Source organism: Pan paniscus, chromosome 16, assembly GCF_029289425.2.
Source record: "Pan paniscus chromosome 16, NHGRI_mPanPan1-v2.0_pri, whole genome shotgun sequence".
Taxonomy (NCBI): Eukaryota; Metazoa; Chordata; class Mammalia; order Primates; family Hominidae; genus Pan; species Pan paniscus.
This window is the reverse complement of record NC_073265.2, coordinates 6,460,177-6,483,842: the sequence shown is the minus strand read 5'-3', so window position 1 is coordinate 6,483,842 and position 23,666 is coordinate 6,460,177. Positions and strand designations below refer to the sequence as shown.

General features: G+C 39.6%; 1 protein-coding gene and 1 long non-coding RNA gene across 15 annotated transcripts in view; both read left to right on the top strand.

Moving 5' to 3' along the window:
* TJP1 (tight junction protein 1) overlaps positions 1–23,666 on the top strand; it is a 268,094-nt gene that overhangs the window by 136,604 nt on the left and 107,824 nt on the right. For 6 of the 14 annotated variants that reach the window (XM_055098168.2, XM_063596983.1, XM_055098167.2 and 3 more), the window contains exon 1: positions 9,388–9,879. The exons of 6 other annotated variants lie outside the window; for them this stretch is intronic. In XM_055098168.2, coding sequence (XP_054954143.1) covers positions 9,853–9,879 — 27 coding nt within the window. In that variant the 5' untranslated portion in view covers positions 9,388–9,852. Of the gene's footprint in view, positions 1–2,210; positions 2,335–9,387; positions 9,880–11,293; positions 11,348–23,666 lie in introns of those variants that run through there. 2 more of the 14 variants (XM_034938371.3, XM_063596982.1) reach the window with 2 other exon arrangements.
* Positions 11,362–16,440, top strand: LOC134729127 (uncharacterized). The gene is made up of 2 exons (XR_010110037.1): positions 11,362–12,827; positions 13,128–16,440. It is a non-coding gene; the product is annotated as an uncharacterized LOC134729127 (long non-coding RNA).

Sequence of the window (23,666 nt, the reverse complement as noted above, 5' to 3'; positions counted from 1 at the left end):
CTCTTTGCTGAAGTATTTAAAAGCAAATCCCAAACATGTCATTTCAACTGTAAATATTTCAACATGTATCTCCTAAAAAGGGGTCCCTTCCTTATGTAGTCATGATGCCATTGTCACATCTAGGTCCCATCTAACACTCAGTCCATAATCAAATTTCTCTAGTTGTCTTTAAAATGTCGTTTTACAGTGAGTAGATTTGAAAAGAAATCCACATAAAATCCACAGCAGTACCATTTTCCTTTTCTTTTTTATTAACTTGTTTTTAAAATGGGGTCTCTTTTCGTATATAGACCCTCCCACATCCGTCTGTTAAGCTTGCCTTTGGAGTCATTTAACTTGTACCTTCTTCCCTTGTATTTCTGTTTATGCACATTAGCCCTGTAGACTGGATTTCATTCAGGTTTCACTTTTTGGCAGGAATCCTTCATAGATAGTACTGTGTGCTTCCAATTGCCTCACATGGGAGGCATAAATGTTTGCTTGTCTTGCCTTCAGTGATGCTAAGATTGATCATTTGATCCTTTGATGATCACTGCCTGAATCTATTATTTCATTAAGTAGTACAGGATGATGATTTTCTATAATTCCTTCCAGATTTATTAAGAAAAACTTTCCCTCAGCAATTAGAGTTATTTGGCTATCAGAAATAAAGTTCATACAAAATATATTCTCCTCTTTCTCCTCTTTTAATTGACAGCTTACAGAGTACGGACTTGGTTCCCAAGTTTTATCCAGGGGTGTTCAATAGGTTATTGTTTGTTTTGGGGGCTCTCTTGCTTTCCTGCTCTTTTTTGTTATTGTGAATTAATGGGTTTTAGATATTCAGGGTTTTTCAGTCAGGTGCATTCTTTTTCTTTTCTTCCTTTGTTTGTTTCTTTTCTTTTGAGGATCGAATTGTATCATCTTTGGCCAATAGGAGCTACTTGTTGTTGGCTTCTGTATCCTTTTGACTCATTATTCTTTGAGAACTTCCTTGCTTTCTGGCCCAAAATGTCCCAAGATTATCTTGTATATTTCTTGCTCCAGACCTGTAATCAGCTGTTCCTAGTTGGAGATTACAATACGGACATTAGGAGTACTCCTTGCTATTGAGTTTCCATTACTCCCAGTCCTTTTCAATGGCCAGAGCTAGGCATTATATTAAAAAAAAAATTAATGCTGAATTTTTCAACTTAAACTAGAATTGCAAAGTCTTTACTTAACTTTTTTTATTTTATAGTTGTTTCTCTTTTCTCTTAAACAGAAAATCTTGGTTTCTAACAACATTAACACATATTAATATATAAGTGTAATAATATGTAATATTAGCATTATTATACACTAATATATAATAATGTTAATATTACTTTGAAATTCTTATATATTTATATGTAGCTTCAAAACTATTATATACATAGTATGGTAATGTTCATATAAATTGATGTGTGTTAATTGCTAATAGACGTAAAACGTACTTATATATTACATCATATATTAGACAATACATTATATATAATTATTATACATTTATCATATAAATAATATTATTCTGACATGTGTAATTACATATTAGATGACATGCTAATGAATATGTAACAGTTTTAGTTAATGTACACATCCACACATATAGAGCAGTTTCAGAGTAATAGTGTTATTACTAAAAGACTACTGAATTAAATTTAAGATTTTTTTACAGTGCCACTTTCATTAGAATATGCTAGTGTCATTGGAAATAATTCTTTTATCTATATAGTTAGGTCACTGATTTAATGTAAATTAATTTTCTTTCTTCAATTTGTTTTCAGCTTTTAGAGATGGCTTTTTTTAAAATTTCATTGTATTTTTTTTTTTAATGTAAGAATTTTTGTTTCCAGAGCCAAAGTGGTTTATAGGGCATATCTAGAAAAGTCTCATATCATTGCTGCCCTCTGTCTCCTCTAAAAGTAACCATTATTACTTGTTCTTAGTTTTCCTTCCAGTGTTTCTTTTTACAGATGTGTATTTATCGTCCTTTAAAACATTTTTAAAATAAAAAGTATGCTTACCTCTTTTTAAAATGCAGTGTTTTAGCAAGTTCTACTAATTTTTCTGTATTTTACATTTATTTGTTTTGAAAGACTTATTATAAAGGTTTTATAACACACACATTGTAAAAAAATGCAAACATTATACTCTGGGGGAGTCTTCTGCTGCTTTTAAGAAATCTTTTTTTTTTTTTTCTTTTTTTTAAGGCAATGAATTTGGCAGTCCCTGCCATCTTGGGAGGACAGACTAATCTAAAGAGCTGTAAATTTCTTCTACTCTCCCCTTAGTGTTTGAGGCTCAGAAATGTCTCACAGCAGTTCTTTCATAAAGGTGAGCATGAGGAAAAAAGTTTCCTGAACTGAATCAGAAATGTGAAACTCCACGTGGACCCTCTGTGTGGCTTTGTATTTATGCTCTCTGCCTCCTCCAGGCACCCTCGCACACCTAAGCTTATGAAAGTCCAGAGGCTCGAAAGTAACATGTCCAAAATAGTTTTCACATTTGGAAAGTAGGAGGAATTGGCAAAATTGGAAGCATATAAGAGAAATTAAAGAGTTAAAACAGGCAGAACTTGATGCAATTTAATTATACTGTACCCACGTTAATCGTTTAGTTTTCAACAAATGTCCCATAGTTATGCAAGATATTAATATTAGGGGAAGTCAGGTAAAGGGTGTACAGGAACTCTCTGTACTATCTTTGCAACTTTTCTGTAAAGCTAAACTTATTCTGAAACAAATTGTACTTAACACACACACATAGAGCCAGCCAAGAGCCAAGACTTAGAATTGGGGCCCGGCATGGTGGCTCATGCCTGTAATCTCAGCACTTAGGGAGGCCGAGGCAGTGGATCACTTAAGGTCAGGAGTTCGAGACCAGCCTGGCCAACATGGTGAAACCCCGTCTCTACTAAAAATACAAAACAAACAAACAAACAAAAAACCTAGCCAGGCATTGTGGTAGGCTTCTGTAATCCCAGCTACTGAGGAGGCTGAGGCAGGAGAATCTCTTGAACCTGTGAAGTGGAGGTTGCAGTGAGCAGAGATCAAGCCACTGCACTCCAGCCTGGGCAACAGAGCAAGACTCCACCTCAAAAAAAAAAAAAAAGACTCAATTCATTCAGTTCAAAAGAACACATTAACAAATTAAAAGAAATAACCTGATAGAGCAAAATGGGTAAGTGATGTAATAGGCAAATGATATACCATTGTTGTCTACCAGATAGGTGAAACTATAAAAGATTAATATTATCAAGTGTTCATATGGGGGGAGAGGAGGAAACAAAATAAGCTGATCTGGTTTTCTTACACGGCAATTTGGCAGTATCAGTGAAATTTTTTTTTAAGTAAGCATATTCTTTAACCCAGAAAATAATTCCTTTTTGGATGTCTCTCCTAGAGAAATACTTACACATGTATACAAAAAGATATATATATATTTTGTTGTTGTTGTTGTGACATTATAATAGAAATAATCTTAGTTTGATAAACTATAATGCACCCATATTATGGAATACTAAACAGCCATTTTAAAATGATGAAGCAGATTTTCATTATTTGATATAATCTCCAAGGTGAAATATTACATTAAAAAGTTATAGAATATAAATATTATCTATCATTAGTTTAAAACACGCAAAACCATACATTCTTATATTCATATATTCTCTCTCTCTCTCCTCTGTCTCCACACATACATATCACGTAAATAAATATACAGAAAGTGATCTAGAAATACACTCTCTAGTTAGGCTTAGATCATAGTATTCCTGGGTAATTATAGGAATGGGAATGCAGTGGATGTTGTTCTGTTGGACTTTAAAAAATATATCAATTGCATGAATCTTTTACAGAAGGACTGTATGCCAGTATTACTTGTGAAATTAAAGTGGGGAGGGGGAAGAATGCCAAAAGACCTAGGCATGCATTCACAACAGAAAGACCTAGTTGTGGCAGACGACTCTTGAGAAGCTTGTCACAAACTTACAGAACAGTATCTGCAGGAAGAGGTGGACTCAGAGCTGCCTCTATAATCTAGGGGCCCTTTGTTTCAAAGGGAGGAAAAAAGTGTCATTAAAGGTACACATAAAGCTTTTTCTTTTCTTCCAGGGTTTCCATCCTGACTTGTCATGTTTTTTATGTACTATTTCATGTTCAGAGTAAAGAACAATTAAAAATATGAATTATCAGCATGAATTTTACTGTTTATATTGTGCAACACCAGTTTTAAATGCAAATTTCAGAATATTTAACTCATGTGGAGTCACTGAAATTACACAGTTTATATTCTGTGGCTTGTCCCTGGAGGATGCCTCAAGCCGGCTAGAAGAGACTGAACACAGCCAGACTCGGGAAGGCTGGAAGGAGGGAGAGGATCCCATCTCCAGGCAGGGAAACAGCCCAGAGAACACTCTGGCCCTGGGGCCCTAGAGGATTGGGGGTGGGTAATCAGAGCAAGTACAGACGGTCAGAGGGCCCTGGGGTCCCACTAATGTGTGCTGGGCCTGATAGCTTGCTGTGATGACATTCATGCAAACCTCCTGACCTGAATGCCCTGCTGGGAACAGGGTTTGGGGACTTTGAGCCACGGGCCTATTGCTCCAACCCACAGCAGATGGTAACCACCAAGGATCCTTAAACCTCCATGACTGGATCTGGAATCCGGGCTGGGCCAAAGGCTCACCCTCACCAAGAGATTGCCTCCAGCCAGGCAGCCACCAGACAGAAAGTGATACTGCCCGTTTGGGGCTTTTGTGCACTCAAGATGCTGTGGGTATGCATACTTAAACCCCACACCTTGCTTGGATCCCTTTCAGCAGTGGCAGTGGAGCAGAGTGGGAGAGGACCAGCAGGGGTATCAAGAGCTGTGGGAGCGGGCAGCTCAGATACCCTCCTAGGAGGCGACAGGACCCTGTGAGAGCAGAGGCCCCAGTCCCCCAGTGTGTGCCTCATTTTCCCATTGACCTTCACTTACAAAACACACATCCAAAACGAAAGTCCTTACAATTCAAGACAGCAACCACATTAAACCCCAACTGCAAGCCCTTCTGCCCTGGGGTCTTGTACACCTGCAGTAGTGCACACCTTGGTAGGTAGCCTGGGGAGCCCTGACTGTGTTTAAGATGGGAAACACTAGAAGAAGCTTGAATTCTCAGAGGTAGAATTCATTAGCTAAGGACAGGATGAAGATGATACAGAAAGAGGACACAGCTGAGAGGGTCAGCCCCCCAAGATGGAATTCATAACCCTTGGGGGGAAGATGGAGAGGAAAAGCGGATGCCCAGGGTAGACTTGTCAGTGTTTTGGCAGGAAGGGAAGGGAGTTTCTATTCCTTAATGTCTGTTTTCTCTATGGATTATGAGATGAGATGTTTTGCCTGGGCTGGGGAGGGAGTCTTAAAGGAATCATAGGAAAGTGTAGATCAGAGTGGAGAAGCTGTGAAGAATGGAGGACAAACCGCTAAGGGATGAGCCAGAGGACTGTATGCCAGCCTGCCTGGATTCCAGTCATGGATTTATGGAGCTTCCGACCTGCCTGGTTGTGCAATATTTGGGACCCTGAAAAAAGAAAGCTCCACCTTAGCCCCAGTCAGAGGTAAGGGTAGCCCCATAGGAGGAATGCTTTCGAGGAATAACTTTCTGTATACTGAATTGAATTTAAAAAGACTTGTTTTTTAGTGTTTATGTCTTCTTTTAAAAAAAAAAATGAAATGGTGTTGGTAATAGCTTTCTTTTTGTATTTCTAAACTGTGGTAATATGTACATAATATAAAATTTGCCATTTTAATTATCTTTACATATACAGTTTATAATGTTTGTTTTAAAATGTTTTTCTTTATAAGATTAAAAAGTTGGTACTCCTATATTGCACCTCTAAGATCGTTTTAAAATTTTTACTGGTCTATGAAATTTAGAAACATTATGAGCCTTAAAAGAATCTTTCCCCCATTTAACATTGTTACATGACTTTATTGGCAGAGGAAAATTCTGTAACAATTTGTAGAATCTTTAATGGTATGACATAGGAGTGGAATCAGGATTACTTTTGGTTGTTATAACATCTTGATAAAGTGCTTCTCCTTCTAATATTTTGTATATATTCTCTTCTCTGACATTATCGAGATTGTCTAATGCTTCACTACCGTAAATACTTCCTCTTTGTCAAGCGTAAACTCACAGTTCATATAAAAATAACATAAATATGCTTTCCTCAGGATCTTTTTTGCAATTAAAACCATACATATACATATATACAAATTAGGTGTGGATATAGTTGTTCATTTGGTCAAGGCTGTTTTATTAAGTAGTTCTATCTAAAATGTGTAAAGATTTTGCACACATAATGCTTTTTTCATTCTGAGCCGCAGACACCAAAAATCCCACAGGATGTTGTCTTTTAAGTGTTGTGGTTTTTTAGTTTCCTGTTCAGTTGCAGAGATGATCAGAAATAAGATAAATCTGTACAATCGAAAGAGATTTGTGGTTAAACATTATTGTAATTCTAAATGAGAATCCTTAATTAACTTGTATTTCTTCCCGTATTGATCTAGAGGAGCTATGATGACATGCGTGTGTAAGCATAAAAGTCAGAAAATACTTTTTTGGTGTTCCATGGATAAACTCTTTAATTGTTAAATGGGTGATTCTTTCAGATTATGCTTTATACTTTCCACTTGTTATCAAAGCACCTACCTAAAAAATAAACTGCAGGAATAAAGCTTTGTTTTTAATTGTTGGCAACAGTTTTACCTTTATTTTACAGATGATAAAAGCCTTCTCTTGTTTATTTAGAGAAAAGAACAGACTTTATGAAGTTTAATTTAGATATTAAAAATACCACTGAAAAATTTTAAAGTGATACTATTAGTCACTGAAATACTAAATATAATTTTTAAAGAATAATATTTTCAAGATGAAATATTTTTGTTTGATTTCATTTTTTAAACCATGGCAAAGATAAAACTGTTAAATATATAACTATTTTTAATTAGTGACAAATAGTTGCAATCTAGCATTTAAATTACACATTGGGCAACTTGTAAAAGTGACAAATAAGGAAAAGTGAAAAATGTCAGTGCATTTGTAGATAGTGTCTCTAGATTTAGGTGCTATTAAAGACACCACACCTAGTTCTAGGCAGCTTATGCAATTGCACATCTTCTTAAATGGTAAAGATAATGTGAAAGGTCTTTCATCACCACCTTTTAAAATTAAAAAATACTTCCCAAACCTTTTTAAATGGTGTTTGCATATGAGGAAATTTAATCACAATTTTTTTTTTTTTAATGGGGTCTCACTGTTTCCCAGGCTGGTCTCAAACTCCTGGCCTCAAAGAATCCTCTGGTCTTGGCCTCCCAAAGTGCTGGGATGATGATGATGATGATGATGATGATGATGATGATGATGATGATGATGATGATTTGAGACGGAGTTTCGCTCTTGTTGCCCAGGCTGGAGTGCAATGGCATTATCTCAGCTCATTGCAACCTCCGCCTCTCGGGTTCAAGCGATTCTCCTGCCTCAGCCTCCTGAATAGCTGGCATTACTGGCGTCTGTCACCATGCCCGGCTACTTTTCTATTTTTAGTAGAGATGGGGTTTCACCATGTTGGCCAGGCTGGTTTCGAACTCCTGACCTCAAGTGATCTGCCTGCCTTGGCCTCTCAAGTGCTGGGATTACAGGCTTGAGCCACTGCGCACGGCCCCAAGTGCTGGGATTATAAACGTGAGCAACTACGCCTGGCCACCTTTTTTTTTTTTTTTTTTTTTTTTGAGACAGAGTCTTGCTCTGTTGCCCAGGCTGGAGTACAGTGGCACGATCTGGACTCACTGCAACCTCCGCCTCCTGGGTTCAAGTGATTCTTCTGCCTCAGCCTCCCGAGTAGCTGGGACTACAGGCACGTGCCACACCAGGCTAATTTTTGTATTTTTAATAAAGACGGGGTTTCACCATATTGGCCAGGCTGGTCTCGAACTCCTGACCTCGTGATCCGCTCGCCTCGGCCTCCCAAAGTGCTGGGATTACAGGCGTGAGCCACCACGCCTGGCCCACAATTCTTAAAAGAATAAATAATACTTTGTCCAAAAGCAAAAACAATTACAACATGACTTTAAAACAAAAATGACTTCAACCATTTTTATGAAGAACAAAAAGGAATAAGGGTTTGGTTTGCAGAAGGCTCTTTTCTAGTTCAGATAGCTTTGGGCTGCAAGATGTGTGGCACTTCGAAGCCTTAATTGATACTTATGTATCACCTACACATACTTCTTTGTTAAATTTGTTCTTTTCATACAGTTGAATTCTAAAGAGAAAACCATTGTCTAAAGCCTGATGTTTATGATTTCTTCCATTTCTTCTGTGCCGGTTGTGGCACTATACCAGATACTTTAAAGATGTTATCATTGATGTTACTAAGGATTTCTGGCATTTTTTGAAGACCTTTACATTTACAAGTGTAGATTAGTGAGGCTAGGAATGGTTTCTTACCATGTTCCTTGGTGTTTAGCAAAGCCGTCAACATTGTGGGAAGTTTGTGTAGTGGCTGATTAAACTGGACCATGGACTGCACGTGTTTACACCCTTTTCTGCCCAACTTTGAGTTGGAGGGACAGCGTTGGAATGCAGGGCAGCTTGACCCGTTCGGTCAACAAGAATTTCAGCAATCTTGATGGCCAAAAATAAACTTTTCAAGATTCCTGTCTAGATGGGCGGGAAAGAGACTTTGGATATATCTTGAGGTCTAATGTGGGGTGTGGGCCGAGATGTCACAGGTCTCTAGGGTGTTTCTCAGGCTGCTGCCTCCGGGTGCCCATGACCTCATCACCAGTTTCAGCCTTGGCAGTCGGCGCCGGTGAACGAGAGCAACGCTTCTGACCCTGCCGGAGCTCCTCGGAGATGAAAGCCATGACGCGCCTCGCAGAAAATGCATTCCGCCTTCCGTGGGAACAACGCCGAGGCACGCGGTGACAGCCGTGACCATGCTGTTTGCCCAGTGAAGGAAACAACTGTCGGGTATCGGCTCTGCCGGCCTTTCCAGCCGCACTCATGCATGGGGCTCATCCCATGATGAGCGTGGCTTGTCGAGGAGCAAGTGGACAAGTCTCTTAAGGAAAGCTTTGGTGCACAGGCGCTTTCTCCTTGGGGGCGAATTCTGCCAGACCTTGGATAAAAACAAACAGGAAGACTCGCACGGCAGCGGAAACTGTCTTCCAAGTTACTTGGGTTACCCGGCTTTTCCTTCCGCGCTTGGGGTCGGACCCCGGCCGCTCGCCCCGCCCCCTCCCCCGCCGCGGCCCCGCCCCCTCCCCGCCTCGCCTCGCCTCGCCTCGTCCAGCCCCGCCCCGCCTCGCCTCGTCCAGCCCCGCCCCCGCCGGGCCGGGCATGCTCAGTGGGCCGGGCCGGCAGGTTTGCGTGGCCGCTGAGTTGCCGGCGCCGGCTGAGCCAGCGGACGCCGCGTTCCTTGGCGGCCGCCGGTTCCCGGGAAGTTACGTGGCGAAGCCGGCTTCCGAGGAGACGCCGGGAGGCCACGGGTGCTGCTGACGGGCGGGCGACCGGGCGAGGCCGACGTGGCCGGGCTGCGAAAGCTGCGGGAGGCCGAGTGGGTGGCCGCGCTCGGAGGGAGGTGCCGGTCGGGCGCGCCCCGTGGAGAAGACCCGGGCGGGGCGGGCGCTTCCCGGACTTTTGTCCGAGTTGAATTCCCTCCCCCTGGGCCGGGCCCTTCCGGCCGCCCCCGCCCGTGCCCCGCTCGCTCTCGGGAGATGTTTATTTGGGCTGTGGCGTGAGGAGCGGGCGGGCCAGCGCCGCGGAGTTTCGGGTCCGAGGAGCCTCGCGCGGCGCTGGAGAGAGACAAGATGTCCGCCAGAGCCGCGGCCGCCAAGGTGAGCGCCTCCGCGGCCGCCAGGGCCAGACCGGGCCGACCGTCGCCGCCCGCCCACCGGCATCTGGCCCGCGTCCCGCCCTCCCTCGCTGGCGGCTGTCTGGGCCCCGGGGTGGCGGGGTGGGCAGGGCTGGCGCGGGGCCGCGGGCCGCGGGTAGCGGGTAGCCCCTCGGGCGGGGGCGGCGCGGGCCGCACTGGGGGCGGCCGGGGAGGGGGCTGCGGGCGCCCGGCCGCCGTACTGGGCAGGTGCATAGCTGCCGGCGCCTGTGCCTGGCTGCGGCTCGCTGAGGGCGGGGACGCGCAACAGGTCCCTCGCGGAGAAACTCGGCTCCAGTGAGGGTTCGGCGGCTGGAAGCCGGCTCTCGGCGGGTCGGGGCTTGGGGTGCCACCTCCTGCTGGCCGGGAGCTGCTGTCTTTGGAGGAGTGGTTGGTCCCCGGCGAAACCCCGTAGTTTCGATCTGATGTCACTCCCTGCGGTATGCGCACGCCAGCGATAAGGCTTTGAGACTGCAAAACACTCCACTCAGCCTGTGAGGCGTAGTAGGTCGGGTTTTCTTTCATGCTGTATTACTTATTTAAGGTAACTTTGAAAATAACCTGTTTAACATTTAATAATTTAACTTGAATTAAACTTTCAAAAGTAATACAAAGTATTCCTACGAATGGACAATAAGATGAGCACTTAAAAATTAGTAAAGGCCGGTGAGTTCAGCCGAAAAAAGTAACATTTTTCCTGTTACTTTTCCCATGTGCTCTGAAATATTATTGCATTTTCCCATTGCTTTGAAACTAACTTGTGTATTACATTAAAAAGCCAAAGTTCCTGAAAAACAGCTAGGATCCTCCTCCCATTTTGTATATTAATTTTTTCATCATAAAATACTACTTGTTATTTCAAACAAAGGAATACAGAAATGTGAGGAGTAAAAAATCTCCCCTTTAAAGAATATCAATTCATTACTTCAAATAGTATCGAGATACTTGGGCAGGTAGTGGTTTTCTGTGTGTATTTTTGTTTGAAATGCTTACCCGTAACATCTGGGAGCAGGAATACTATGCCTCTGAAACTTTTGAACTCTCACAGAAGCTTGTTTGCTGGCTGGGAGAAGCTAGCGGTTACACTTATTAATGAACAGATTGTTTTAAGGGATATAGTATTCTTCGTTTAAGAAAAATTTAACTTGCACCTTTTGACCTTACATTGAGGAAGAACAATCTAAAGGTAAAACTTGATCCAGAGATTTAGGATAAAAGGCAACATTTTGCTTTGGTTTTAAAATAAGCTCCCATTATTTGTCTTTTCTGGGGCTTTCTTTCCTAGGAGGAAAGGCTTTGTTTCCGTATTACACAGAATGTCACTTTGTTCCTGAAGTGTGATCTCTGGTACTTAATATGCAAGACAACACACTTTTTAAGAGGTTATTTCAAGTATGGAGAGAAATACGTTTTCAATGGATTGCCACAGTAAGGTAGGAGGAGTACTTCTCCTGAATTATAGTATTGAGATTTGTATGGCATATTGAAAAGCATCAGTCGTTAAATATTACGTTTTAGGGACTTTTTTGCATTGTAAACATTTGCGAGTAAAAGGCAAGTTGAAAGCTTTTTTTTTAAGATGCTGTATTATGGAGCCACTTTAGAATTTTATATAGAGCAAAACAGGCCATAAATGAAGAAGTGAAATGAAATAATATTCAGTGACCTGTTTCCGTAAGTCACATTTAATTTTTGAAGGTGATTAAAATGCTTACTAAGAGCCAGGCTGGACTCAGTGCTTTACATATGATGCGTTTGTTTTCCCCACCCTCCCTTCAGTTTGGGGAAAAAAAAAAAAAAAAAGCAACATTAATTTGGAAGCTCGCTGTTACTGTTTTAGCATGATAGTTTGGGAAACTGTTGTCTAATAAGCCAGTGCTTTTGATTCGGTTTTCTTTATAATGGTTGAATAGTTTGTCATCCTATGAATATGCTGCTGTTTAGATTATCTTTGCTTTCTTGATAGACATTTGTTTCCAGGATTTTGCTCTTGGAATAGTAGCCTTTTTATATCTGTACACATATATTACTGTATATCAGATTCTTAAAAATGGAATTACCGAGGCAAAGGCTATGTGCAGTTTAAATTCTGATATATACTACTAAATGTTTCTCTAAAAAGACTACCTAGAAATAAATACAACAAATATTGGTGAGCTACTGGAATCTTAATGAAGGACATAAAGTGAGATCTGAATAAACGAGATGAAACAATGTATTTTCTGGATGGAGACAGTCACTGTTGTAGAATTTACTAATTTTCCCCAAGTCAGTGTCTTCTAGTGTTGTATTGTAGAAAACTTGACATATTGATAAGAAAACCTACATGATAAAATGATAGCGACAAAATTTTGGAAAAAGAAGGCCCTATCAGGAAACTTGTTAGAAATTCACAGTCATTTAAAGCAGCCCGTCAGTTCTGGAACCAGGGAGGTCCAGAAACATCTGTGCATTTATGGGCTTTTAGTAATTATGATCATCAGTATTATTGCATGTCAGGTATTGTTCTAAGTGCTCAATTTATTTAATTCTCACAGTAACCCTATGAAGTGAACTATTATCTCTACTTTTTGGTGAAGAAATTGAAACACAGAGATACGATAACTTTTAAGTTCATTTAGCCAGCAAGGTGGAAAACTACGAATATGTGGTAAAAAATAATATTGTAGACTATTGGAGAAAGTGGCTTGTTCAATGTATGGTGCTAGGACTATTGGTTATCCATTTTTTTAAAATGTTTTCTGCCTTATAGGCTAAAAAAAATCAAAGGAAATCTAAATGACAAAGAGCAATAAAAATTCTAAAATAGAAGAAAATGTAGAATACTACTTAAAAATATGTATGTACCTAGATTGAAAAGAATCCTCCGTGCATGATACTAAAGAAGTAATAAAGGCGGGTGGATCACTTGAGGTCAGGAGTTCGAGGCCAGCCTGGCCAACATGGTGAAACCCCGTCTCTACTAAAAATACAAAAATTAGCCGGGCATGGTGGCGCGTGCCTATAATCCCAGCTACTTGGGAAGCTAAGGAAGGAGAATTGCTTGAACCTGGGAGGCGGAGGTTGCATTGAGCTGAGATCGGGGCCACTGCACTACAGCCTGGGCGGCAAAGTGAGCCTCCGTCTCAAAAACAAAAAGTAATGAAGGAAAAAACGTGGCCGGGCGCGGTGTAATCCCAGCACTTTGTGAGGCCAAGAGGGGCGGATCACGAGGTCAGGAGTTCAAGACCAGCCTGACCAACATGGTGAAACCCCGTCTCTACTAAAAATACAAAAAAAAAAAAAAAAAAAAAAAAAAATAGCCGGGCCTGGTGGCGAGCACCTGTAATCCCCCCTAATGGGAAGGCTGAGGCAGGAGAAACGCTTGAACCCGGGAGTCAGAGGTTGCATTGAGCCAAGATCGCACCACTGCACTCCATCCTGGGCGACAGAGCGAGACGCTGTCTCAAATAAATAAATAAAGGAAAAAAACGTTTTTTATATGTGTGATAAACGTCTGCGTTCGCAATCAGAATTTTGTTTACTGGTGTACTTGATTTAAGATTATTAGAAAGTTGAAAAACAAGAATTAGGGTGGTTCTCTGCGTCACCAAAGAATTGTTTAAATGTGTAAGAAAGTGGTATGAATCATTGTAAGAAACGATTTCATTGGTTGAATCACAGAAAAGTGGCTGAAGGAAGTTTCAGTGGCTTCTGTGTTTTCAAGCTGTTTCCCTTTGGAGGAAGCAATAAAATTTAATTTAAGATTGTGCTATTGTATATGCTTATTAGATTTTGCTGAATACTTAAATGTGTTTGTTAAGTCTCGGGAATAGTAGTATTGCCCGCTGTGGCTATCCGAAATTATAATGTAAGTATGAAAATGATTTATGTCATTTTTTACTGTTACACTGATTTACATGATACCCAGGAATTGATTTATTGTATCAAGTGGAGCACAGTGGGCTTTTTTTTTTTTTTAATTAAGTTCTGGGATCCATGTGCAGAATGTGCACGTTTGTTACATAGGTATACGTGTGCCGTGATGGTTTGCTGCACCTGTGAACCCATCGTCTAAGTTTTAAGCCCCACATGCATTAGGTATTTTTCCTAAATGCTCTCCCTCCCTTCCTCCCCCCCCCCCCCCACCAACCCGGGTAACAGGCCCCAGGTCCTGGTGTGTGATGTTCCCCTCCCTGTGTCCATGTGTTCTCATTGTTCAACTCCCACTTATGAGTGAGAACATGTGGTGTTTGATTTTCTGTTCTGGTGTTAGTTTGCTGAGGATGATAGCTTCCAGCTTCGTCCGTGTCCCTGCAAAGGACATGAACTCATTCTTTTTTATGGCTGCATAGTATTCCATGGTGTATATATTTACCACATTTTCTTTATCCAATCTGTCATTGATGGGCATTTGGGTTGGTTCCATGTCTTTGCTATTGTAAATAGTGCTGCAGTAAACATATGTGTGCATGTGTCTTTATAGGAGAATGATTTATATTCCTTTGAGTATATACCCAGTAATGGGATTACTGGGTCAAGTGGTATTTCTGGTTCTAGGTCCTTGAGGAATTGCCATACTATCTTCCACAATGGTTGAACTAATTTACATTCCCACCAACAGTGTAAAAGCGTTCCTATTTCTCCACAGCCTCGGCAGCATCTGTTGTTTCCTGACTTTCTAATAATCACCATTCTGACGAGTGTAAGATGGTATCTCATTGTGGTTTTGATTTGCATTTCTCTAATGATCAGTGATGATGAGCATTTTTTCATATGTTTGTTGGCCGCATAAATACCTCCTTTTTTTTTGGCAGCATAAATGTCTTCTTTTGAGAAGTGTCTGTTCATATTCTTTGCCCAGTTTTTGATAGGGATATTTGTTTTCTTGTAAATTAGTTTCAGTTCCATGTGGATTCTGGATATTAGACCTTTGTCAGATCAGTAGATGGCAAAAGTTTTTCTCCCATTCTGTAGGTTGCCTGTTCACTCTGATAGTTTATTTCGCTGTGCAGAAGCTCTTTAGTTTAATTAGATCCCATTTGTCAATTCTAGCTTTTGTTGCAATTGCTTTTGGTGTTTTCATCATGAAGTCTTTGCCCATGCCTATGTCCTGAATGGTATTGCCTAGGTTTTCTTTTAGGGTTTTTATGGTTTTGGGTTTTACATTGAAGTCTTTAATCCATCTTGAGTTAATTTGTGTATACAGTGGGCTTTTCTTGATATCTTAACGTTTTTGAAACCTTAAGAGCTGCAGAAAATGGCCAAGCTAATGAACAAAAATTAATGACAAGAGTCAGTCATTACATATAGGGATTGTTTCTTGAGTGAGTGATGCAGTGTTTTAATTATGATAGTTACTGATCAATGCATACTTGCTTCATACTGTTTTAAAAGTAAAAAACTCACTGTAGTTTGTGAGAAGTCACTGAAGTTTGGCTGCCAACTTTTAATGATCCTCACTGTAGCAATAATTTTTGTGTGTGTTTGGCATTTTAGACCATCATGGTTAAAGCTTTAATTTATATAGTTGGCTGATAATCCTAACTACATTTTACAACTCTTACATTTGTTTCAGGACAGCTTCATAAGATAGTTACGTTTCAAATTGTAGTGTTTTTCCCCCCCAGGTTATATATTGGCACAAATTACATTATATTATTAGGAAAGACACCAATTTGCCAGGCTCAAGCATGTAATCCCTGCACTTTGGGAGGCTGAGGCGGGCATATCACCTGAGGGCGGGACTTCAAGACCAGCACAACCAACACGGCCGAAACCCTGTCTCTACTAAAAATACAAAAATTAGCCGGGTGTGGTAGCACATGCCTAAAATCCCAGCTACTTGGGAGGCTGAGGCAGGAGAATCATTTGAACCCAGGAAGCAGAGTTTGCAGTTGAGCCAAGGTTGCAGTGAGTCGAGATAGCACCACTGCACTCCTGCCTGGGCGACAGAGTGAGAGTCTGTCTCAAAAAAAAAAAAGGAAAGACACCAATAAATAATGAGGTGGAAACCAATCTGTGGCTTCGAGGGCTGTAACGCAGTATATGTAGTACTGCTTCCCGTTTGATTTGAAGGAAAAAAAGTACAGTAGTTCCACTCCCTTTTTCCCCTCCAATCGTGGAAACAAGGTCTGGCTCTGACTTTTACTTGCTCTTTAATCTCTTTTCTGTTTAGAGACCAAATGTAAACTCTGTACAGTTCTAAGAGTAAAACTGTGTATAAATATGATAGATTACCATGCTGCTAAGGAAAATGTCTTTAAAAATAATAGTTTTGGTGGAAAATTTGAAGACGTAATCCTGTTACTTGACATACCCCTGATATGATAAAAATTCACCTTACTGAAAGACCATGAGTCCAGCTGTAAATTCATGTGTAGTGCCACCCATCTGTGACTGCTCAGTCATTGCTCATTTCAGGCCTGCCTGAAAGCATTCACGTGCTCAGCATTGTGTATGACTGAGCATTATAGTAGCTGAAGACAAGCTAGTGGAATAAGCCAGTCATTTCTAATTAGCAAAGTTTTGATATGTTAAATAAAAAGATAGTTTATGTCTAGAATGATCCTCCTGGAATATTTGACTGGAACTTGCTTTGCACCTCTGAATTTTGAAAGCAAATCTTGAAAAACCTTTTTACTTTAACAACTTTTAGTCTTGTAGAAAGAAATAGACATTAGGATAGTTTACAGAGTTTAAAGTTAATCCTATAAAATTGGTGTGTTGCAGTATTTCTTGCATAAGCCAGCAATAAAAATAAGACTTTTGCTCTCTCTGACCTAGAGTGCATCTTTATTTATTTATTGCAGAGAAGAGTGGCTTCAGGTTGCTCCTTTATGGGCTAGCCAGGTGCTTTATTTCCATTCCTCTTAAACAGATAAATTCTTAATAGTGAGCAGTATGTGGGGAATACGTGGGGTAGGGAGTTTTATCTTATATCCTAAGCATGGATGAAAATAAATGGACTCTGAATGATTGCCTTTACCACGAGAACACAGCTTTAGATCATGAGAACACCAATGTTACCAAACTTTGTACTGTAAAACACCATTTGAAATGTGATAACAAAACCCTGTCATATATGTAGTGCTCAATACTGAATCTCAGGTGGCCCTCACTTTGGGATAGATCAAGAGATAAGGTTTTATTAGTTTGTGTTGTGGATATATTTCAGTTGATATACTGAAAATACTGGGAAGTGAGTTAACTGGTGAATGATCTCAATTCTAGTTTATCATGTCCGGAAAGGAGGTAAAACAGAAGCTGATATTACTTTCTGTGGATTCTAATTAGGAACATAAGATTAGTGTATACCTGGTTTAATTAATTTTTTTTGATTTACCGAAATATTTTTTCCTTTTTAAAAAAATGTAAATTCCCAAAGACTGAAAAGTTCATTTTTCTTCTTGGTTATCTTAGGAATTTTCACGCTTTTGGAATTGTCATTATCTTGGAGATTGTACAACAGTTTCTAGTAACTGAATATCACCAGTTAAACTTAATATAAGATTAGCTCACTTAATTCAGTATGTAATTTTAAAATTCAGGAGGATACCAGTAATGACTAATTCTTTTTGTTAGCTTAACAGATATTAAATGAGTACATTTTGTTTGGGATCCCGATCTAGAAATTTACAGTTTTCAACTGCTGTACGCTGTAATGATCACTTTGTGAATTGTGTAACTCATTGTTGAAGAAACAAAGGATTTGCATTGTTTACTCTTAAAAATATGAGCAAACTTATGGTCATCCTGTAATAACAGCATTCTTGTGTGCTTTCTTCGTTGGAGGAGGTGACAAAGTCATTATCTAAAGCCTGGGCTTGCTGTTTAGCAGAGTTTCTGTATTTTTCCTTGTTAATGTTTTTAAATGTTTGAATTGAATCTGGATACATTCATGTAAGTGTTTTCTGCATGTGTTTGGTATCAATATCTCAATAGGAGGGAGACATTAAGAATTATAAAGTAATTGGGCTTATATGCTTAACAGCTCCTTGAATATACTGACAAGGCAAATGAACACTATACTAGCTGTTACTGTTACATTTAGGGTTCAAGAAGCTGTGAAATATGTAACAATTTGGATTCCTAAAGCGGAATTTTACATTCAGCAGATATTTGTTGGTTACCTGGTGTGTACCAATCACTGTTGTAGGTGCTGGAGATGCAGCAGTGAACACATCTCTGTACTGATAGGGCATTTTAATGGTGCGGGTAGAGAGCAGCAAATAAAATTCTGTCCATAATGATAAGTGCTAGAATCCCTAACATGCCTTTTCTGGGTCACATCCTCCCTCCTTCAAAGATTACATGTATCTTGTCTTCTAGGTTTCTCATTTTCTAGTTTTTCTTTATAGTTATCACCTAATTATGCATTCTGAAAGCACTAGTTTTGACTCTCTGAACTTTGCGCATACAGAATCTTGTAGTGTGAATTCTGTTGTATATGGCTGCTTTTGCTCAGCATTATGTTTGTAAGATTATGTTGTGGAGAACTGTAGCTCATTAGTTTTCATTCTGTTCTTGTACTTCATGGTATTCCATTGTATGAGGACTTTATTGGTTTCGGGAGAAAATAGTTTCAGTTAGACTTTTGTGGCTTTTTGGAGAAAAATATTGTATATGTCTGTCTGAGGGGCAAGAATTAGATATGCATTATGAGGCAGTCATTGGAGTACTAAGAGCTGAGCAAAAGGTAGTAAGCTTCTTTTGGTGTTCCTATGATTATCTTGAAAAATCAAGTTGGTCTTAGTTTGGAGGATATTTTATGACTAAGATGTTTGTCATACTAAAGTATGTTTTAGTAGTAAGTATTGAAGTATGTTTTAGTAGTAAGATATCCACTTACTTGACTGATCAGACCACCAAAAGCCACAATCGGGAAATACATGAATCTGGCAAAAATGAGTCTGCCTTTCAAAATATAATTGTGGAAATTTTTCCTGGTAATGTCATATAAAGGTACTCAGGAAGGTTTATTTACTGATTTTTTTTGTTCTAACAGTGGCAGTTATTGGAGTATTTAATACTTACTGGAGTGTTAATACAGAAGTACACTATTTTGATGCTGTATCACCTATAAAAATCAAGTCAGTAGCCATGGCAAGTAGGCTTACATTTTAGTTATAAGTGTGAGAAATATGTGTCAAAACAAACAGTAGCCCCTTATATTGCATGCTGACTCTGTGACAGATACTGAGCTAGTGTTTTATGTGCATTATCCCATTTAATCTTCGCAATTCTGTTAGATACTACGATTATCTCTGTTTTTACAGGTGAAGGATCTGAGGTTAAATTTACTTGCCATAGGTAATCATACATCTACTTACATGTTCTATAAGTCATACATTCACATCCTTTTATGTTTGTGTGTTGTAAGAGAGCACCAGGGAGAAGAGTATGGGATGGTGTTAGGTAAGTCTTAGACCAGAAAAGCAGCATGAATCATGAAAGCCAGAAGAGAGGGCACTGCTCCATCAGAGCGCAAGCCAGTTTGTCTAAAGGAAGCAGCTCTTGCTCAGCCCCAGCTGATTGTTTTCTTGGAAGAAGACAGGCCAGATCTCCCAGTTTTTCAAAAGAGGTTGCAAATCCGGATTTTCATGTAAGTTACCCTGACTTAAGTCTTGCTAGTTGACTTAGTTTTTTATATCTTTTTATTGTGAAATATATTGCCATGTGTACAAAAGTACATAAAGCAAATGTACATTAATGGATTATTATAAAGTGAACACCCGTGTAAACACCATTCACCTGTCAGCAGGCCAGATCCTGCACAGAGAGGTCAAGTAAAATAAGGACTGAAAAGATTATCATTGAGCACCTCTTAAGTTTTACTTATATGTGAGTTTAGCCTCTGGAATCTGAATCCTGAGTCTGCCACTAAATGGCTGTTTTCTCATCTGTACACAAAATGCAAATATAAAAATGCAAACAAGACCCATCTCAGAGTGATTGTGGGCTCAGCACATACTAAGCTATTATGTTAGCTGTGTCTTCTAAAAACATTTTAAGTGAAGCCCATTTTAATATCAGAGAGGAGGCATATAGGAATTTTATTTATTTACTTGTTTATTTATGGACAAAGGTTGGCCTGTAGATTATTTAAGACATTCATTCATTCATTCATTCATTTTGGACAGAGATCAGCCTGTAGGTTAGTAGTTTTCAGCCCAGCAAGATGTTTCGTGGTTTCAGAAGGAGGATTCATTTATTTATTTCTGGACAAAGATCAATCAGCCTGTAGGTTAGTAGTTTCAGCCCAGCAAGATGTTTTATGGTTTCAGAGGAAGGTTCCTTGGGTTCCTGAGATACTTTTGAAAAAATTATTACAATGGCATTAGATAAGAGATACAGTCTTTAGTCTGATGGATTAGGCAATAGAGTTGAAAGACTATTCCAAATCCAGGGTACCTGGCTCAATTTGGATGTCTACCTAGTATGGTGAATGGTTGATTAGCAAGTTCTATTCAGCTTTGATTTGCTGTGCACCTCAGGTCTTTCTACTTGTTTTATCTGTACTTTCAACCATTTACATTCTCCCTCCCACCATCCCCCCCCCCCACCAAGTAATCCTCCCTCTGGATTCCTGTAATAGCCTCCTAAGTATCATACCCCCCTCTTCCCCTTACAATCTGTTTTTCTGAAATAATCTTTTCAAAATCCAAGTTTGATTAGTTTCTCTCCGCTCTCCCCCCCCCCCGCTACACACACATGCGAACACTCATCCTAAAATTCCTAGGCTGCTTAACTACCTTTAGAGTAAAAGATCAAAATTCTTAATATGGTCAGTAAGCTCCTAGTGGATTATTTGGCCCCTGCCTACCCCTCTAGCCACATTGTATCTTTTTCCTCCTTGTTTCTTGTTCTCAAACTGTGCTTTCCTCTTTTTGGTTCCTAGCAAGTGTACTTCCTGTCAACTTTCTCTTTGAGTTCCTCATGGCACTGTTTTTCCTTCTTTCATAGTACTTATTTAACTTTGTGGCTATATATTTAGCCATGGAGTTTTTCGATCATTTGGTTCTCCTGCTAGACTGTAAGCTCCATGAGAACAAAGGTCATACTAGTTGTGTCCAGTTATTCGTGTAGTTTAACACAGTGTCTAGTACATAGGAAACTCTCAAAACATTATTTGAATGAATGAGAGATGCTCTTTCCTATACTAGGCTCTTGCACGTGCTGTTTTTTCTACCCAGAAACCTTGCCACCACCTCCTTTCATGCACCTCATAGCTATCTCTTCTCCTCAAGGACTTTGCCCAGAGCCCAGAAACTAGGTCAAAACTCTGTGCTTTAAACTCTGTGTACCCCTTTATAGCACTTACGATAACCTGTACTTAGTTCTCTGCTATTATTTGATTAATATCTGTTACCCCTTCTAGACAAGAGTTGCCTTTTCAATGCTGTTAACTCACTTGCTGGTAATGTTAGACCACCTTAAATTCAGCTTAGCAGCAGAAGGAAGGTACTAATCCATCTCCAGGACTAGTTGCATTTTTCTTACTATTCTGAAAGGGGAGGGGAAGCAGTTGCTGGAATAGCCAGCTCATGGAAATACTACTTAATATCCTGGCATCATGGTAGCTGCATTCTTGGTTTGGGTCTTTCCTAAATCAGTAATTAATTTCTAGTCCCCTCAAGTTACCTTCTTTAAAGTGGAAAATTTTCAAACCTATAGAAAAGTGGATGTGGGGAATATAATGAATTCCCACATTACTGTCACCCAGTATGATTAACAACTTACAGCCAGTCTCATTTCATCTATACTTCATTCATTGTGTCTTCTCTTCTCCATTATTTTGAAGCAAATGCCAGATATCTTTTCATCTGTTAGTACATAGTGAACATCCCAAATCTGAAATGCTTCAAAATCCAGTACTTTTTGAGCACTGACATAATGCTCAAAGAAAATTCTCTTTGGAGCATTTCAGATTTCAGATTTTCGGATTTCGGATGGTTCACCCTGAAATCGGAAACACGTGGTTTGAAGCATTTCAGAGAAGAGATAGAATGGAATACTCAACATGTGTCTGAATATATATTTCTAAAAGATGTCTTTTTTAAAAGTACTATAGCTACATTATCATTAGCACACTTTTAAAATAAACTCCAAATCAAGTACTTAAGTGTTTTGTTTTGTTTTTTTTTAAGACGGAGTTTCGCTCCTGGTTGCCCAGGCTGGAGTGCAATGGCATGACCTTGGCTCACTGTAACGTCTGCCTCCCTGGTTCAAGGGATTCTCCTGCCTCAGCCTCCTGAGTAGCTGGGATTGCAGGCATCTGCCACCATGCCTGGCTAATTTTTTGTATTTTTAGTAGAGACGGGGTTTCACCGTGTTGGCCAGCCTGGTCTCGAACTCCTGACTTCAGGCGATCCACCCCCGTTGGCCTCCCAAGTGCTGAGATTACAGGTGTGAGCCACCGCGCCCGGCCATGTTTAGTGTTTTCTAATTGTGTTAAATGTCAACTTTCCTTGATGAGGTCCTCTTACTGTGATTGTTTAACATTTCTCTTAGGCATTTGAGGTCCCCCATTTCTGTCTCTCTCTTTCCCCTCTTCCCTTGCAGCTTTATTGGTTGAGAAACAGGATTATTTGTAGAAATTTTAACAGTATGAATTTTGGTATTTGCTTCCTTGTGGTGATTACAATGGTGGTTGGCCCACTGTATTTCCTGTAAATTGGTTAACTGTAGCTAGAGCAATTCTGTCTAATGTAGTAGCCACACCAAAACTTTTTTTAAGGTAAAATTAATTTTCATGTTTTATTTAACACACATATCCAAAATATTACCATCTTAGCATGCAATGATATAAAATTATAGGTGAGATATTTTAAATTATTTTCCATATTCAGTCTCTGAATACTGTTGCATGTATATTTTACATATCATATGTATATTTTGCACATAGCATATCATAATACCTATCACATATTTCGTATCATATATATATTTTACATATACCATATCTCAGTTTGGACTACCCACATTTTAAGTGCTGAGTAGCCCCATGTGGCTGGTGGCTACTGTACTGGATAGCACAGATCTAGAGCCTTGATCAGATTCAGATTTGATTTTTTTGTTTGTTTTTACAGTTCTACTTCATAAGTGGCATTCGGTCCCAGGGTTTTTTCTGTTGTTTTTGGATGATGTCTGCAGCCATTGATGATCAATGTGTAGATCCCTTAATTCACTAGGTGTTACAAAATGATGATATTCAATTTTTATTATTCCTTTTTCATTGGTTAGCTGGAGTGCTTCTAAAAAAAGAAACTCCCCTTCATCTACTATTTTGATCGCCCACTGGTACTGTTTGTATAGGAAAGACAGAGTAAATATCTTATTCTTTCCCTATACGTACCAGTTTCTCAAAATAATGAGTTCTGGCAGCACTTATCATTTTTTAAAATCACTGTGGGCGTATGGATGGATGGAAGCGTATTTGATTTATTTTAATCCATTGCAGTCAAATTGCTTACAGTTCTGTCAGGTTACTTTATTTTGAATTTTTAAATAACATAATACATTAGGCAAATCATAGGTGTACACAGATTGATATATTTTCAAAGTGAATATGCCTGTTTGCCCACAACTCAGATCAGGGAAGAGCATTGACTTTACGTCCTGAAGCTCCCCCACCTCCATCCCTTCGAGTTACTTCGTACACAAAGGTAACCCTGTCCCAACTTCTAACAGTGTAGACCACTTTTCCCTGTTTCTTGTTTATGTTTTTGTTTTAAGACAGTCTCACTCTGTCATGTCACCCAGGCTGGAGTG